A 17,439-nucleotide genomic window follows, 5' to 3' on the forward strand; every position below is an offset into this window, starting at 1 on the left:
TAAAATCGAGCAGTGAAAATTCTCCTTGTCTCGCTCCTCTCCTGATGCACTGATATCACACTTTCAGAACCTTTGTACAAAACTAATAGTGATCATTTCAAACTCTGCCCCCCAAAACCCCTCCATTGACAGGAATGGCAGATAAATTTTCATTGTTATGTCATTATTGGAAATATTGCACTACAGTAAATCCCTGTTATGGCCTATAATACCCTAAGAAAAGTCCCCTTTACGTAAAGTTTATTGTTTCTCTTGCATTCGTAGTGCATCACATAAAAGCCATCTTTGTAACTTTAGCTGCTGTACACGACAGCAGTACATGCCTTTAACAAAACTTTACCTCTGCTACAGGCAGAAGACATCACTGACATCCTAAGAGAAAATTAAGTATGGATCACAGTAAGTTATGTGATTACCTTAGAAGTGAACCATGTCAGAAGTTCACTGAAGAGTTTAATTGCAATCCATGCGATTGGATTTTGTTAGTCTCACCACATGATAGGAAGTCAAAATCTGAGTCCATGAAAAAGCAATTACTTGCTTTACTGCTTAACTGTTAAGAGGCACTCGTTATCTAGTTAAATCCATTCACACTTTAAATTCAAAGAAAGCTCTAATTTGCTTTATTTGCTGTCACACTATGTGCAGTTTATTTTTTTCTGCTGGGGGGAGAGGTACTGGAAGACAGGCTTTGAGCTTTAGAAATTAGTGACAAATCCATTACTTAAATGATCTGTTTGGCTCCAGTTATATTTACAGTTGCTCACTTCATATGAAAGTATTTTTAATTTGACTTAAACCGCATTATAAACAACTGCTTGAAACATCAACTGTAATATTCCCTTATACACGTTATAGTACATTAAACTTAATGTATTAACTTTTTCTTTTCTTTGTCCTGCCATCGAACGCCCTCATGGTGACTGAAAGTAGCATGGTGACAAAGTTTGAAGTCTTGTTCATGCTCTCTTCTAAACTTTTTAATTATTGCTTCTAATTGAAGTTTCCAATATGTTGTTAATGCATCACTGGTCACCACTGTCATCATCAGTTGTGTGGCACAAGAAAACTCATTAAAGACTTCAAACTTTGTCACCATGCTACTTTCAGTTTGTCTGCAATCAAAGTTTTACTGTTTAGTTTTGACTAGGTTTGAGTTTTGATATGGTTTTACATCAAAAGAGATACTTAAATAAAATACAAATACATAAATAGGGCTGGGCAATTTCATACCGTTCACAGTAATACCGGGATAATGTTAGTCAATGATAAGAAAATGAAATGTCGCGATAGAATATGGGTAAAACGCGCATGCGCGGTGCCTTTGTTTTCATATGCACATAGTGGAAAAAGCATGGCGGCGACAGAGAATGACAAAAGCAGGCGAAAGCGGATCGTTGAATGAAACGGATGAACCAGAATTGGTTTGTAAAAATGCTGTAACTTCAGTGATGTGGAACTGGTTTGGCTTTCGTCCATCAGATACAAAACAAAGCACTATTTTTGGTAGTGCATGGTAGCGGGCCGTCGTTATTACCGTGTTTTTCGGAAAATAAGGCACACTTAAAATCAATCCGTTAAATTTTCTGAAAACCCTTATAATCTGGTGCACCTTATGTATGAATTCTGGTTGTGCTTACTGACCTCGAACCGATTTTATGTGGTACATATTTTCTGTCAAAAAATGTTTTAGTACAACTTTGGTAAGCTATGAAGCAGCACTGTCAGAGCATTCCAGCTACTGTAGGCAGGCGCCTCGCGGAGTGATACGTACTGTGCGTCAACATAATATTACCGTATTGTGTGTCTATAACCTCTTTTTAAGTTTTGTGGATATTATACATGGTTATGCTCAGGATATGTTGGCCAATTTCCACTGGAAATGCCTTTTGGTTAAACTGTCAGCATGGAATTGGCATTTGCACTGTTAAATCTTATGTAGCTTTAATGCGCATAAAAAAACAGCTGCTTGTTTAAGTGAAAATACATTGATGGGGTTTTTTTTGCACTAATAAAGTTGTGGAGTTGTAAAGTATTTTGTCCCGCATCAATTATATCGTCAGTTATATCGTTATCGCAAATTTTTAAATGTATATCGTGATAAATATTTGGGCCATATTGCCCTGCCCTATACATAAATGTAAGTTTAATTTAGGAGGCTAGATATATATTTTTGTAGCCAGGGATCCTTGGTGTTTGCAGCTACTGCACTCTGGCTTTTACTGCAGCCACGAGGAGGTTAATGAATCACCCTAATGAAATAAATACTGCTGTGTAATCAGTTTGAATTGCTTCTAAAATGCCCACACATCGCTCGTTACATCTGAAACTACAGTGTATGGAAACAAATACGTTCAAGTGATCTAAAGGTGCTTTACAGTCACTTGGAAGCTTTTGCTTTTCTGCTCAGTGCTGCAGTTTCATTTGAAAACGCACTTATAAACAACTAAGAAATGGTAATCTATTTAAAATTTTAAAAAGCCAAAATACCGAGGTTTTCAGATACAAACGCCCTGAGTGTGCTGGCATGTAAGCAGGTACCTCTCAACAGGTAATTGAGGAAAGAAAATACAAAAAAAAGGGAGAAGCATCAGTGTTTTCCAATTTTTTCCAGCTCTAGCTGCGAACTGCTTTATAGTGTAGTCCATCTGTGAAGCATTCAGTCCCTGGATGTCGTACTCAAAGTCGAAGGTTCCTTTCATGTCTCAGTGATATCTGAAACAACACACTCCCACCAACGCGGGCGTCTGCTTTTACAGGCGTAATGCATGTGTTTCGTGTTCCACCTCCTGACATTAGTATCATTACCAGCATCAAGGCATTGTGGGCTTGCTTTCTGACTGAGGTGTTCTTTGTTTAAAAGAAAATAGCTGTAAATTGTATCTATACTGAGAACTGTTAACTGTTTAATAAAGAAAACTCTATTGCTGCGTGAAATGAATGTGCTTTTTAAAGGTTGCAGACAGCATAGCAGTGGTCAAGGGAAACGTTTAGCCATCCAAAGCCCTCAGCTGGGGCTGCTTAGCTACTTAGTCTAGGTTACTGTAGTGATTTGAGCAAGAGGTAGCCATTTGTCCTAGTTGGGCTGGCAGCGCAGTAGCCATCCAGAATGGAAAACAGCCCCTGGTGAAAATGACTTTCCATTACTTGTGACCCCTTCTGTAAATAGTGTTCCCTGCTGATAGGCTAACTCGCTGCCTTACATGTCAACTGGACCTGTTTGTTGCAAGATAATGGAGGAATATAGTGTATAACCTCACAATGTAGAAATACCGAGCCAAAAATAACCTAATATATTCATCTTTTTTGTAGTTGTTCAGATGATGGATGATATTCAGGGGAGCTTTGCGCTTTCAGGACTTCCATCCGAGGAGCCTCACACATAAAACACTGTCATCCCACAATACTGTTCTTGTCATACTTGTTGGGTTTTTTTTATGTGGTTGTATTTGTCCCTAGATAATGATGCCATATTTCTGTGTATTCAGCATCTTAGAAAATATATTGATCACATTATTAGAATGCGATGAGTGGGCGAGCATGCTGAAATTGACTGCTGTAGGGATGCTTCTGAAAGAGACTTGTTTCATTGTGTAACACACAAATCAATAGTCTCAAAATAACAAATTATCTTGTATCAAGTTATGCGTTCGTAGCCATCTATCATGGTGTCAGTGTGCACAAGTGTGTGTGGGTTTGCGTGTGGCTTGTTTATGTAGGAGAGAGCACTGGAGTGGAATTTAGTGTCATAACAAAGGAAAAGAATCAGTGCGGACACACTGTTGATATCTGTTCTTAACAGATACGTTCGCAGCAAGATGACAAACAAGCAACATGGGAAAGTGAGTGAGGGATGGTTTAAACACACATATACACACACTAAACTATTTCTGTCTCTGCACTGAACTACTAAGCAAATACACATTTTTCACCAGTTTTTTTTTTTTTTGTAGATAAAATGAAAGATCAGCTTCATGTGCAGAAATGCTTGTCTTAACTAGGCCAGGATGTTAGACGTGAGATCCTGAAGATAGCTGCAAGCTCCTAAGTCACACTCTGTGAGCTGTCGTGAAGTGTGCCGTTACTTAACTACTGGCTTTATTCAGTGGCTTTAACTGCACCACAAAATTTTGTAGTCTACATAATGTAGTAATATATTTTTTCCTTTCAATTTACATGGTTGAATTGTATATATTATTAGTTTTGCCAATGAGCCCTGTTGCTTACAGTAACACATTTATGAACAATATGCTTATACATTATAACAATAGACTGGTTTGTTGTATTAATATACACTACATAACTTTTGTAACATGCGAAGCTTTATCTGTAACTGTACTATACTGTATACATATTACTAAAGAGAGTACCACAGTTTCAAACTTTTCTTTTTTATGATATAAAACTCCTCATTGGTTTGCAGCCTGAAAAATATGAATCTGTATGCAAGTAGATGACTGTTTAATATATGAAAAGGTTCCCAGGAATCAATGAAACATGCAAAGTTGATTCACTGGTTTTGCTTGAATAACTGAGGTAATAGAAAAACTTTTATCAAAGCCCCTTCTCACTTTCCGAATGCAGTTTTGCTCATTGGCAGGCAGAGCCGTCTCTCGAGATTATTGGAAAGTCTGTTATTCATAAGAACAAGGATATATTTCACATGCAGCACTCATACAGTTGGACATGCATCTGTTTTTCTTTGATAGCATTCAGCTAGTTTGGAAAAAAAATGGCTTTTTAAATGTTTTAAGCTGTTTTACATGACTAATTCTACAATCAAGCAAGCTTAAAACCATAAAATATGTGAATCACAACCTTGAAAGTGAATCAATCGCAGGTATTTCTGCATGTGTTGTCAAGACACCTTAAGACCATTTGCAGGTCAACGCATCAAACCACAACATACATTTTTAACACAGACATATTATTAAGACTTTAAAATTATTACATTTTTTTATGAATTGTAAAAACACTGATATCCTGCCTCCTTCTCACAGTTAACATGAAAAAGAAAAACCACAGCAAACTTTTATCGAAGGCTCACACCAACACTGTTTGTCTTGGAAACATTAGGGTGATTTTTTTTTATATTATCCAAGTTCATTTTAAATAAACAAAACAACTAAGGCAATAACACAAACCTTCACACCAGTATGTGTTACTACCTGCTTTTAAAGTATTTTGAAATAAATGTTATAGAGATATTGCTATTACTGCCAAGATTAATAGCTCAGACATTAATCCAAATTTGCCAAAATGCCACTGAATGCAAGATTGCCTTTAAAATTCTATTGGTTTTCAGGATACAATACAAATACAAGAGTCAGATTATCACCAAACGTGTCTTTCCTGTGCTGAAACATAGCCTAGATGCACTACAGTATCCATCCATCCATCCATATTCTTCAGCTACTATTTGGGAGGCTTCATGCCTAAGCCCAATTTATAGTCTCAATTAACCTAGCTCCATGCATGGTTAAGAAGAACCTGACTGGAGAAAATCCATGCAGACACAAAAACATGCAAGTTCCTGGCAGGGGCCAGATGGTGTATTCTTCCCATGCCATAATATGTCTTAATAATTTCTTTGTTGGTTTATTTCAACATTATTATTGAAATCTGCTGAGATTTTGATGCTCCAGGTACTCCGGTTTCCTCCCACAGGCTGATGTGCTTTTGTACATCAGTCTTGGTTTTTACACTGGTTATAGTTTTGGATATACAACATATGGGAAAAAAAGACTCAGGGATAACTTGTGTAATAAAAATATCTAAATGATTTTGAACAGTGCATTTGAATAGAAGCTGACATACTTCCTTTCAGACTGACTCTCACACAGTTATTTGAAAAGGTTCCTGACATCATGAATATGCGTTACTCACTCTGGAAATTAGATTGTCAAACATACACAAATGCACATGCACAGACAAAAAATGATGTAAGGAAAGTAAAACATTTTTTTAAAATATTATATATTTCTTGTCCTTGTGCTTGTCTGTCAAAATAGGCCCTGAAGACTGATGCTAGAAATTTAGAAATGCAGACGTTTCATGATTTTAACCCACACCTGGCAGGGAACAAGGTAAATAAAAGTATGAATGTGGTGTAAATGTAATTGTGTTTAGTTTGGGTTATTAAACATGATAGCAATGTTGATAAGCCACAAATCAGATTTATTCTGAAAAGCTCCGTATTTTCCATTTTCTCCAAATTGAAAAAAACAAAAAAAACAGTGACTGTTGTATCAGTCATTTCCATTTTTTGAAATACTTGTATTCTAAAAGTGTTCATTAAACAAAGAATAATTACCACTTTTACCACTTTACAATTTTTGCAAAGCATTGTAAGACCACTCTGCCATTAGAGCTACATTTGCATTTTTTAGCGTATTTTGAATATCATTAACCTTCGTGGAACCTAAGTTAGTAATTTCATGCCAGTATTGTGGTTTTCACATTTGCACCTGCTCAGCATGCAGGATGCATACGGATTTTTGACAGGAGAAGGAAAACCTTAATGTGGTTTCCCTGCTTCCTTGCAGTTTTGTAACCTGTTGTCTGCTAACAGTGAAAATATAAATATTTGTAGTTTTAGCAAATAAAATGATCTTTTGCTTTACAAAACCTTTCTTTAATCAAATCATTGAGAGTATGAGTATCAAAGCAGCTTCAACATTTCGTGGAATCCACATTGGCTATTCCTGAAAGTGCAAGAAAGCAAAAAAAGACGTGCATTGCTTAGCTCCGCATTGCTTCCAGTGCTCCCACAGTAGTGAACTAGAATAGAATAGAAGCAGATTGAGTGCTGCTTTCCACCTCTCTCTCACACTCCTTTCACAATCTCAGTCATCCTCCAGGATATCCGTGGCTAGACCTGCAGCCCTAACCTCTCTGCGCTGCTCTGACAAGGACTGCCTTTAAAGTGCGCCCGTGTGTTTGTGTTTGTGTGTGTGTGTGTGTGCACTAGAGAGATAGCTACAGAGAGATAGTGACTGTGGAGTGTGGGGAAGTGTTACTTGCTCTATAATCCTGAGTATGTAATGTGCAGTATATGTAGAGAAGTGGAGTAGATTTCTTCACTGCCATATTATGTTTCTCAGCTACAACACATGTTCTTCATTTCTTAGTTCTGGTTTGACTATTTTTGATATCTCACAATGCTCTTACTCATGTAACAAGTCTTCAACATCGCAAAGAAGAACTCTAGAGTAGCTGGGTCACCAGAGTCCGACAGAGCCCAACTGATTTATCTGTGGGCCAAACTATCAGAATTATCATTTATAATTTCTGGTGAATGAAAATTTAAAGAGTAAATAATCGACAGGAGAAACACCCTTCCACCACATTATCAGCGATGACAACAACCAGCTTATTTGAGCAGAGCTGGCATTTAGGACCCAAATGTAGACACATTGAGACAGGCACCAAAACTGAGCCTTTATTTTGGAGTTGATGTTTTGCAGGCCTTCCTTCCTGCCTTCAAATAGGCTACACTTTATTAATATAATACAGTAGCTCTTTTCCAGTCTTATTGACCAAAGAACCTGAAGTGCTGTTGATGGTAAACTGCTGGTGGTTTTTATCTCACATAGCTGATTCAGATGGAGCAGATGTGCTACTTTCGTTCTGTAACCACTTCATATTTTTGTAAAAATTGTAATTTAATTGTAAATCAGCTTTTCAGCTGCCAGTGCACTAATCAGTGTGATTGGCCAGATGTCACCCCTTCGTCCGAACACACTCGTACCTAGATTGGGACACTCTGGGTTAACTTAGCGAGCTGATAAACAGCTTCGTGTAACCACTTATTTTGATTACTAATGTTAAGATAAGTGAATCCAGATAACAGAAAGATACTGTGGATATGTTGACTTTACTTTGCGGTATAATGCTTAAATACACATAAGGTCATTAGAGGGAAGTGGACATAGCAGGGCCATGAGATGCAGGTGAAAATAATCAATGATAGTGAGACTAAACACAAAGGTCTAGACAAAAAAAACTCAGAAAGTGACAACTGTAACCAATTCAAGGAATACAGGCACAGGAAAGCGTTTAAAACAGGTTAATTGTCACAGGAGGATAAGATGAGAAACGAAGCAAATGAAGTAAACTAACTAACATAAACAATAACTGCAACTAAACACTGAAGAATGAAAATACTGAAACGCTGAAAATGTAAACAATAAGAAATCTAATAGCCAATCAATCATAACTCAGAACATAAAAATCTGCTGAGGAAAAAAAACATCTGAAATATTGAAATATCTCATTTTTAGCTCACACAATATTGGTGTCAGTCTTATGTTGGTCGGGCTCTAGAGTCTGATTACGATTTGCTGTGACATAGCATTGTAACTGCATGCATGTGATGGTTGTGCTTGTTCTGAAGCAAAGGAATTCCTCAACTCCCATGTCGTTGGTACTTAAACATTTTGGCCATCGAAACACTTCAAGTACTAATAACTCCAACCAGTAACATCAGACATATCCATAACAACCAAAGCAACCTGCAACTATGCTTGCAGCAAGCTGCTTGATGCTCTCAGAGGTCACCCTTCCAACATGAGTAATGAGCAATAAATGAAAGTTTCACATCACCTCTCCTTTCACCACACTTTCCCACAGCTTTAAGTGTTTCAACTTTTTAAAAAAGAATGCAAAATTTACCAAGAGATCAGTTTTCTCATTCTAATTGCATTAAGACTGAGTATACTGAATGACGCTTAATACTTGGTGGCTTGCTGCATGGTTGTAGAGACAGCTGAGCAGATTTGTCATTTTTAAAAAGCACACTATAAAAATATTTAATGGGCTGTATTCAGGCTGGTAGGTTGTGTGAGTAGCTGTTTCTTTTCGAAGAAATATAAATAAATTATATTAATAGTAAAAACAGCATTTTATTTGCATGTGCAGCCACAAACTGCTTGTTATTCTCCTTTGCTTTGACGAGGGCTACAATAGCATCTTATTTCAGCTGTTCGTTCAATACAGCACCTTTTTTAAAAGCAAGCTTTAAAAGTAAGCTTGTCGGTTTAAATGTTGTGTATTTTTTCTAAACCAGAACTGGTGCAATTAGACCCCACATATTTCAAGTCTTACTTTTTTTTTTAATGTTGTTTCAGTGAGAGGTAAATGGTGGCTTTTCACCTGCACAGAAGGTGTCTGAGTTGGTGTGACAACCTAAATGACCAGCTTTTTGACCTCTGTCTGCAACCTAGTGATATAAAAGCACTTTAGATCAGAGAGCCTGTGTAGATGCACAAAGAAAAGAGTTGGGAAAAAATGTAGTGTACACCCATTCTGTTGGGAGTGAAAAGCTAACAAAGGACTAGCTTTTATGTTTTAGGCAGTTTTAAAGTTTTGCAGCCTAGTATGTCTTGTGCCACAGTTTGCCAGACAGCCAATCAGCAGCTTAAACTAAAGCCTTTGTTTCTCTTTTAGAGAAATTTCGGGGTAATAAACAGCATTAACTGACACTTTGCACTCATATAAATGGTATCAGTGAAGGAAAAAATGACCACATTTCACCAAATCGGGGGCTTCATTGGCATACTTGCTACTAGTTGTCTCCAGATTTGATTTTAAAGCATTATTGATTTCTTTCAAAGCCCCGAGAGGTTACTCCTAAAGTGATTTATAAGATCTTTCATTGCCCTTTTTCTCTGCTCTGTGAAATCCTCACACACGCCATGCTTTGCTGTGCCAGGGTCCACATTGTTAAATGAAGGTGCATTTGCACTCGGGAGCTATTGGACTTCGTATTGATGTATCCCTGGAAATAAGACCTGAAAAACTATTTCTCATTGTTCAAATAACTTAAATATGTGAAAATGTCAGTTGTTAAATATTTCAAATATTATGTAAACTGCAATAGTTTCTGTATTTATATGGCTCTTGTATTACTGTACATCAGTAATGCTTTCTGGTATTGATCTTCACTTGATGGATTTTACTTTGTATCCTGCAGTGTTAAAAGATTTATGGGCTTTATTTTTTTTTCCTAATTAACATTCAGTTTTGCGCATAGCCTGTGGGTTCATACGATTGTCTTAACTTTTTCTTAGGCTTCCTCATCACCTTTTATCACTTTCTTCACCTACATTTCTACTTCTGTCCATCTCTATGGGATTGATTACCATCACGATTAACAGTGTTATGTGAAGGCCGAGTGATCTAAAAAGATAACAAGTACTGCCTTTTGTATATGAAGGTCTGCCTGTAGGTCTATGCGTGCTTCTGTAGTACGTCCAGTGTTTGCTTCAGCAATAAAAAGTCTACAAATCAATGCGGGCACCCCTGCGTCACAAACTGGCTGAATGGTTGTGATAGATTCTTAAAAACATTTGCACGCACTGATGTATGTGCATGCATGCACCCACCCACACATACATACACATACACACTTAATTGGAATGTGTCGTTAGTACAAGTACAATTTGTGAGGAAAAATGAAACACAGTGGCTCAAACTACTGTAATCATGCTGATTGCACAACATTGAAGTATTTGCTTAATTTCCAATTTTCCACTAAATGTTCACATCATGAACTTGTTCGGCCTTGCAGTTTCTTTGGGGTTTTTTTTTTTTTTCATTAGTACGGGTTATTGAAATAAAATTATGGCCAGCATGAAAATATAAGAAATGCAGAAGGGGAAGAGGTTTTGCTTTCTAACAACCTTTCCTTTTTTCAACTTTTAAATCGGTCAGTGGAGACCTTTGCTCAGACTCTGTGGTTAATTTATTTGGTCTGAAAAGCGAAGCCATAAGCCTAGTTTTCCCAACAAGTTAATGAAGCATGCCTTTGACAGGATTTCTATCATCTTCTCAGTTGAATCCAATGTTTATTGATCAATTTAGAGAAGTAAATAGTCACAGCAATTACTTAATTGAATATACAGTGGCTCAGCTCTGAAAGTCCAAACATTTCTTCAGCTTTTTTCAAAGTAACTTGGCTGTAATACACACAGCCTGTGAAATGAACAGAACAAGTAAAAACCATTTGTGTCAATTAGTTTAAAAAATTGGGTAATACGTTTCTTTTTATTAAACACAGTAGGCTTAAGGCCTCAGTCACACGCACTAGAGGCCAGTTGGTAACCCCCTAGCAAGCATCCGTGGGTAGTAAAAAAATATGTATCCTCCAACCGGTTGCTAGAGGTTGTTGGCTGTCACTATTGGTAGCAAAGAAGTATATGGTGCTACACCAAACAAAAAGATGATGTATGCTGTTTTGATTGCTTTAGTTTACAAGGAAGACACAGATCTGTCCTAAAATAGTCAGCTGGTCACATTAAAATTAGCATCTTTTGAAACACATCGCATGATAAGGCAAAGGTATTACTTTACTTCCTGGAATATGCAAGTTTAATTATCACTTGGTGAGCAGTTGGCAACCATTTCAAGACAAGTTAGCATTTTCTATGCAAGCTACAGTGACTGTACCTAGCAACTGAAGCAATCACAAGGAGGTTTTGGATGCAGCACCCTTTTTGCCACCAGGGTTACCTAGCAACTACCAGCAGCCTCTGGCAACCACTCGCCAGTCAGATAGGGAATTCATTGAAAGTTGGTAGGCGGTCACGGACTGGTCTCTGTGACTGAGGATCAAAATTTTGCTTGATGCCACTAACATTATTACATTACATACTTTATTAACATGATTGCAGTCATCTTGTGGGCGTTGTAATTTCCTGCTCTGCAAAGATAAGACTCATTTTCACCTGTCGTGACTCTGAATGTCTCACTAACAGTCTTGGCTTAATTATTTCAGTTACATGCTGGAAAAATTCCTAAATGAATTTGTGCTTTTTGAAATGTCCAGGTTAAATCATTTGCCGTTTGTTTTTTTGGGGGGGTTTTTGGAAGAAAGACTTACCAGCACAGCTGTTGTGATTTGTGACATTTTCTTAATTAAATCCCTGTCTATCATGTAAATCTAAAACTTTGAAATTTTAAGAAATTAATATTCATATTTAATGAACTGTTATTATAATATTTCATCATGCATAACACCACTGTATTGCAGTTTTTGTTGTTTTTAAAACATCATTCTCTTAAATAGTAACTTGAAATGAAACAGTCTGATAGTCAACACGTTGTCTTTTCATTTTTTGCACAAAATAAAATGAAACAATTTTCAATCTCATAACATCCAGTATGAAACCTGTTTGATGACACGTTAAACGATTCTTATTTTCTTGAGGAAAAAGATGGTCCAAAACCCATTTTTCATTGGTGAAAAGGGGGCAAAGAAAGGTTTTGGTGTGGCAGGTGATGAATGGTTAGTAGGAGGGAATCCATCTGCTGCATCAACACAACGGAAATGGGATCGTCCACTGATAAAAGATTGCACAGTGAGAGACGAGCCTGATTCACACCAGACCTAAACTCACTGTAGAGTACAGTAGTGTGTGTGTGTGTGTGTGTGCATGAGCGAGATGGACAGAGGATGTCTTTCAGTCAGTCTTTCTCTTTGTCTCTTTGTTTCTTCTCTACCATGCTGTCTCACTCTCTCTGTCTTTCTCTCTCTCTTAAACTCACACACACACACACACACACACACACACACACACACACACACTCTCTCTCTCTCTCTCTCTCTCTCTCTCTCACACAAACACACACACTCTCACACACATAGGAGAGAAATTCACCAGTGGCTGTGTGCCATCCTGACTAAATACCAACTATCTATCATCTGAGATATTTCATATTTTCTCAATTCAATAAGCCAATATGATTTATGTAGTGGCTGGGGTGGCTTTGGTATAGAATTATGTTGAGGTTTAGGACTATAGACAGTAATATACATTAAGTTCTTCATGTTTTAAATTTAAGTGCATATTAAAAAATGCCTGAACGGTAGATTTTTTTATCTAAATCCGTATCCTGTATAACTTTAAAACTGCTTGAGGTATTTTTAGTGAATCCGTATGGATTTTGCATGGAAAATATTGCAGAGACACACACATAAGTCTTTATCTAGTATTTAAAACCACACAAGCCACACAGGCATAGCGTTGCAGGCCAGTGCAACACCCTGGTTACCGCTGGTTGCTAGGGAAAAATGTATATTCCCCCACTGATTTGCAAATCATTTGCCTGAGGTTGCTGGCTTTCACCAGGTGAAATCAATCACAAAGAGGTGACCTGCACTAAAAACCTTGTTGTGATTGCTTTGGTTGCGGTCACCCATTGTTTGCATGAAAGACTTTACTCTCCGAGCTGTAGAGAAACTTGAAAAAATGCATCAAAAACCAGGATTGCTGACCATTTGGCTTCAGGGGAAACGTTGTGCAATACCGTTGCAGCGATGAGGATTTCAAAAATGGTCTCACATTCCATTTTGAATAAGAATAATATATATACAAATTTTCACAGCTTTTCTGTCAGTTGGCGAGTACTTAACAAGTGTTTGCAGACAACTCATCGAGTCCATGCAAACTACTGGTGACAAAAGGAATCGGCTAGCGACCAAAGCAATGGTAAAGAAGTTTTCATTGCAGCACTCTATACCGCTTTGTGACTATTTCATGGAAGATTGAGAGCTAATTGCTACAATTTGTATACTTTGCATATGTGCGGTATTCTGCTGCATCGAAGAATGTGAAGCATTAATGGCTACAGGAAGTGTCTGTGCAGTTGGTCTGCAGTGCGATTACTGTGTTCACATCTGCACAAATGAACCACACCAATGGAAATTAAATGGAGATGAACACTGCAGGTGTGAAAACAACCTTGGATATTAAAACTTCAAGCCTCCTGGGAAAATACACTGGCAGGGGACCGCAGAGAGTGTGAAGGAGTGGGTAATTTACAGTGTTCCTTATTTTTTCATAAATCAGAGGTAAATGAGTCTTTTTCTGGATAAATCAAACTTGTTAATGCAATCGTAAAAGTGTTTGAACTCTTTGAGAAGTATGCAATTTTGGGGTTTTTCCTTTGGCAATTCAACTTGCACTCAGCCAAAGTTAAAACCGTTTGTCCCAAAAGTTCCAAGATGCAAACAAATTCAGCTCCACGCAGCTGCCGTGCGCATTAAATAAAATGTTGCATGCAGTATTCTTGCCATATGTGCATCTACGCAGAGTGCCTTTATTGCCAATGTTTTTTCATCTTTAATTGTATTAAAGGCATTGCTTACAAGAATGGATATAAAATAAGAGCAGATGGGAGCTGTGATACAAGTCAGCAAACACAAATCCTTTTGATCTACGCCTCCGCACCAAGCTTCACGAATTCACAAAATCAGCAAACTATAATTTCCATTCCCATTTTCACTTCATAAGAGTTGTACAACCCGATCAGTAATCTGTTCTCCCCAACTTTTTTTCTTAGACTTGCTGCTATTGTTTGGTGAGGCTGAAACCAAGACGGGGGAATGCAAATTATTTATTATACACATTCATTTCTGTTGTCTTACATTGTTTATTTATGCTCGGATTTTTTGCAATAACAGCATTTTTCACTGGCTGCTGGCCCAGCGAGTAAACTGCGGGAACATGATGTGATTTACATTCAAAAGCATTCCTCTGTGTTGCTCTCACAACTACAAAGCAGTCTGAGGAAGGAAACAGGACCATCTGTAACTTTCTTCTCTCTCAGTGGGACAGCGTACAGCAGCAACACAAAAAGCCTGTGTATATTTGCGTGCATGGATGATAATGCAAAGGTTTTGAGATGTTTGTGTTTTTTCTGAGTGGATTACTGAAGAGTATGAGCATGAGTTTGTGTATATGTATCTGTGCAAAAACTTTTTTCTTTAGGCAAAACACTTCTGGTCTGTCGAGACTTTCTTGGTGGTTTTTCTCTGTAGGTACTGCTGTGGAAAGGAAATGTTCATTTCACTAATGCTGTGAAATGGGCTGAAAGAGCTTTTCACTGACTCATGCAACTTTTCTCCATTTAGACAACATTGTCTGCTCAAACTGGATAAACAATGCTGCACAAAGCAGTCGCTGGAAATGTAGCAGATTCATGTAGCAGAGATAACTAGATATTGTCTTCTTTACCACACATACTGATTTCTTTTACTTTTCTACAGTACACCTCCATTTTCAACTGTTTATGCTAGTCGCGGTTATTGGGGCCTCAAGCTGTCTCAGCAAAAATGATTACCTGCTGAAGGCTGGTCAGCTCACTTCTTTCTATCTTTTTTTATTATTAGTTATCTGTAACCCCAGACTTTCACATGGCTTCCTCTACAGCAGCACAGAACCTTATACCACATTTTCCACAGATGCTGTAGTTCTCCTAAGACCTATAAATAGGCCTTGATTTTTTTTTAGTGCATTCACTGTTTCATTGTTGCACTTTTGATTTGCAATCACACACTGTGGTTTCTTTTGTTTGTTTGTTTGTTTGGTTTCTTTTACTGAACTGCAGCAAATTGAAAAAGGCGTGTACTGAAAAGAAAAACAAAGTGGTAATTTTAAAAAAAAATCATATATATATATATATATATATAAACACCCAGCACACCCCTGCGAGCGGTTTATCCTTCAAGCTCGGGTCCTCTACCAGAGGCCTGGGAGCTTGAGGGTCCTGTGCAGTATCTTAGCTGTTCCCAGGACTGCGCTCTTCTGGACAGAGATCTCCGATGTTATTCCCGGGATCTGCTGGAGCCACTCGCCTAGCTTGGGAGTCACAGCACCTAGTGCTCCGATTACCACGGGGACCACCGTTACCTTCACCCTCCACATCCTCTCGAGCTCTTCTCTGAGCCCTTGGTATTTCTCCAGCTTCTCGTGTTCCTTCTTCCTGATATTGCTGTCATTCGGAACTGCTACCACTACTTGGTTAGCCACCACCATTTTGTCCGTCTGTATTTGGAAGTCCCACAGGATCTTAGCTCGGTCATTCTCCACCACCCTTGGGGGCATTTCCCATTTTGACCTCAGGACTTCCAGGTTATACTCGGCACAGATGGCGGAAGGGGCTACATGAATAGGATGAGGGACCTATGGATAGCTATATATACATATATGATTTTTTTTTTTACCCCAGTCAACCATCAGTTGTTAGGGAAGAATGTGTATTCCCTGACTGGTTGGTGAGTGGTTGCAGGAGTTGCTGTCACGACGTGAAATTGGTTACAAAAAGGTATATGATATCATCGAGATTGCAAATCAACTGCTCACAGTTTTGTTATTTTATGGTAATACTTATACTGATTTAAATAAATATTGCCTCTGACTTATTCCCTCCATATGAGAATAATGAAAAAGACTAAAACTAATGATGAAACTAATAAAAATTTAAATAAAAAAAGAATAACAAACAATAACGACAGAACAGAAATGAGCAAACCCAAAAACTGATTTGAAAGTTGGCATGTGTTTGCGGACATTTGGAAGTAACACTCTAGGTTGCTGCAGTATCTGCTAGCGACTAAATCAAAACCAAGGAGCTTTTTTGTGCATAACCCTGTTTGCAACTAATTTCACCCAACGACAGCAGCCATTCGCCAACAATGTTATGGGCTATGCATTTACAGAAATCATAGGTAAATTGATTGGCAGGAAGTTGCCAGAGGTCACTGAACAGTATCTAGACAGTCTAGGCAAAGTCATGTGTCACGTGTTTCTTCCAGTGGCAAAAAACATTATAAAGAGGAGTTAAGGGTAGGTGGTAGGGTCCACTGAGTGTCACCTGGATATACCACAATCATCTGTAACCGATGACTCTTCTGCTTTCTTATTTCCCTTTTAGTTAAATATTTTTTCTTGTTACCTCAGCCATTTTTCATTCTGCTGTATCCTGTTTTTCAGCTCATAATCTTGGCTTGAGTCATTTCTAGCAGCAGTGAACAAAACTGTTCTAATAAACCTGCTCCAAACGGCAGACCAGTGACCAAATGGTGGAGAGATAGCGATGCATTCAGCTGCTAAAGACAGAGAAGTTTTTTTCACATGTATGAGTGAAGATAGATTGAATATAGACGTTTTTACAAAACACCAGAAAATATTACTCTGAATTCCTTTTTACTAAATAAATAGGGTTAATGTGTTAGCACATGATTGCTTATCAGCCCAGCAGAGGCTTCATCCTGCGTACAAAGTAGCAAACACATAATAAATTTCATATTGTTATATATATATTCGAAAATAATATTGCAGAACTGTAAACAGTGACTTTGCATGTTGTTGTGGAAGTTTTTCCACTTAAATAAAGCCTGCAGACGAGCGGTGAGCGGTAGCTAGCATTCTTTTATTTCCAAGCACACACAAAGAACATACAAACAAGCTTGTGAAGCCCCTGCATGACCACGGGGCAGGGTCAGCAGAGTCTCTCTGAGCCAAAGTCAACCTCTCAGTTAAATACCTTCTCCAGGAACAAAAGGCAGTACACAGCTGTTTCACACTCCCTTGCTACTTCCCAGAGTCCTCAAGAGACAAAAGACTGGTCCTCTGGAGTTCCTGTTTTCCCCCCAAC

At 38.0% G+C, this 17,439-nt stretch overlaps 1 protein-coding gene across 4 annotated transcripts in view; it reads left to right on the forward strand.

Annotated features, from left to right (window-relative positions):
* Nucleotides 1–17,439, forward strand: part of tnr (tenascin R (restrictin, janusin)) — a 217,558-nt gene that overhangs the window by 80,030 nt on the left and 120,089 nt on the right. The window contains exon 3 of one of the 4 annotated variants that reach the window (XM_085141727.1): nucleotides 6,012–13,490. The exons of the other annotated variants lie outside the window; for them this stretch is intronic. Within the exon in view, the coding sequence (XP_084997853.1) occupies nucleotides 13,443–13,490 (48 nt within the window). The 5' untranslated portion in view covers nucleotides 6,012–13,442. The remainder of the gene's footprint in view (nucleotides 1–6,011; nucleotides 13,491–17,439) is intronic. 4 annotated transcript variants of the gene reach the window in all.

This window comes from Neolamprologus multifasciatus, chromosome 18 (assembly GCF_963576455.1).
Source record: "Neolamprologus multifasciatus chromosome 18, fNeoMul1.2, whole genome shotgun sequence".
Taxonomy (NCBI): Eukaryota; Metazoa; Chordata; class Actinopteri; order Cichliformes; family Cichlidae; genus Neolamprologus; species Neolamprologus multifasciatus.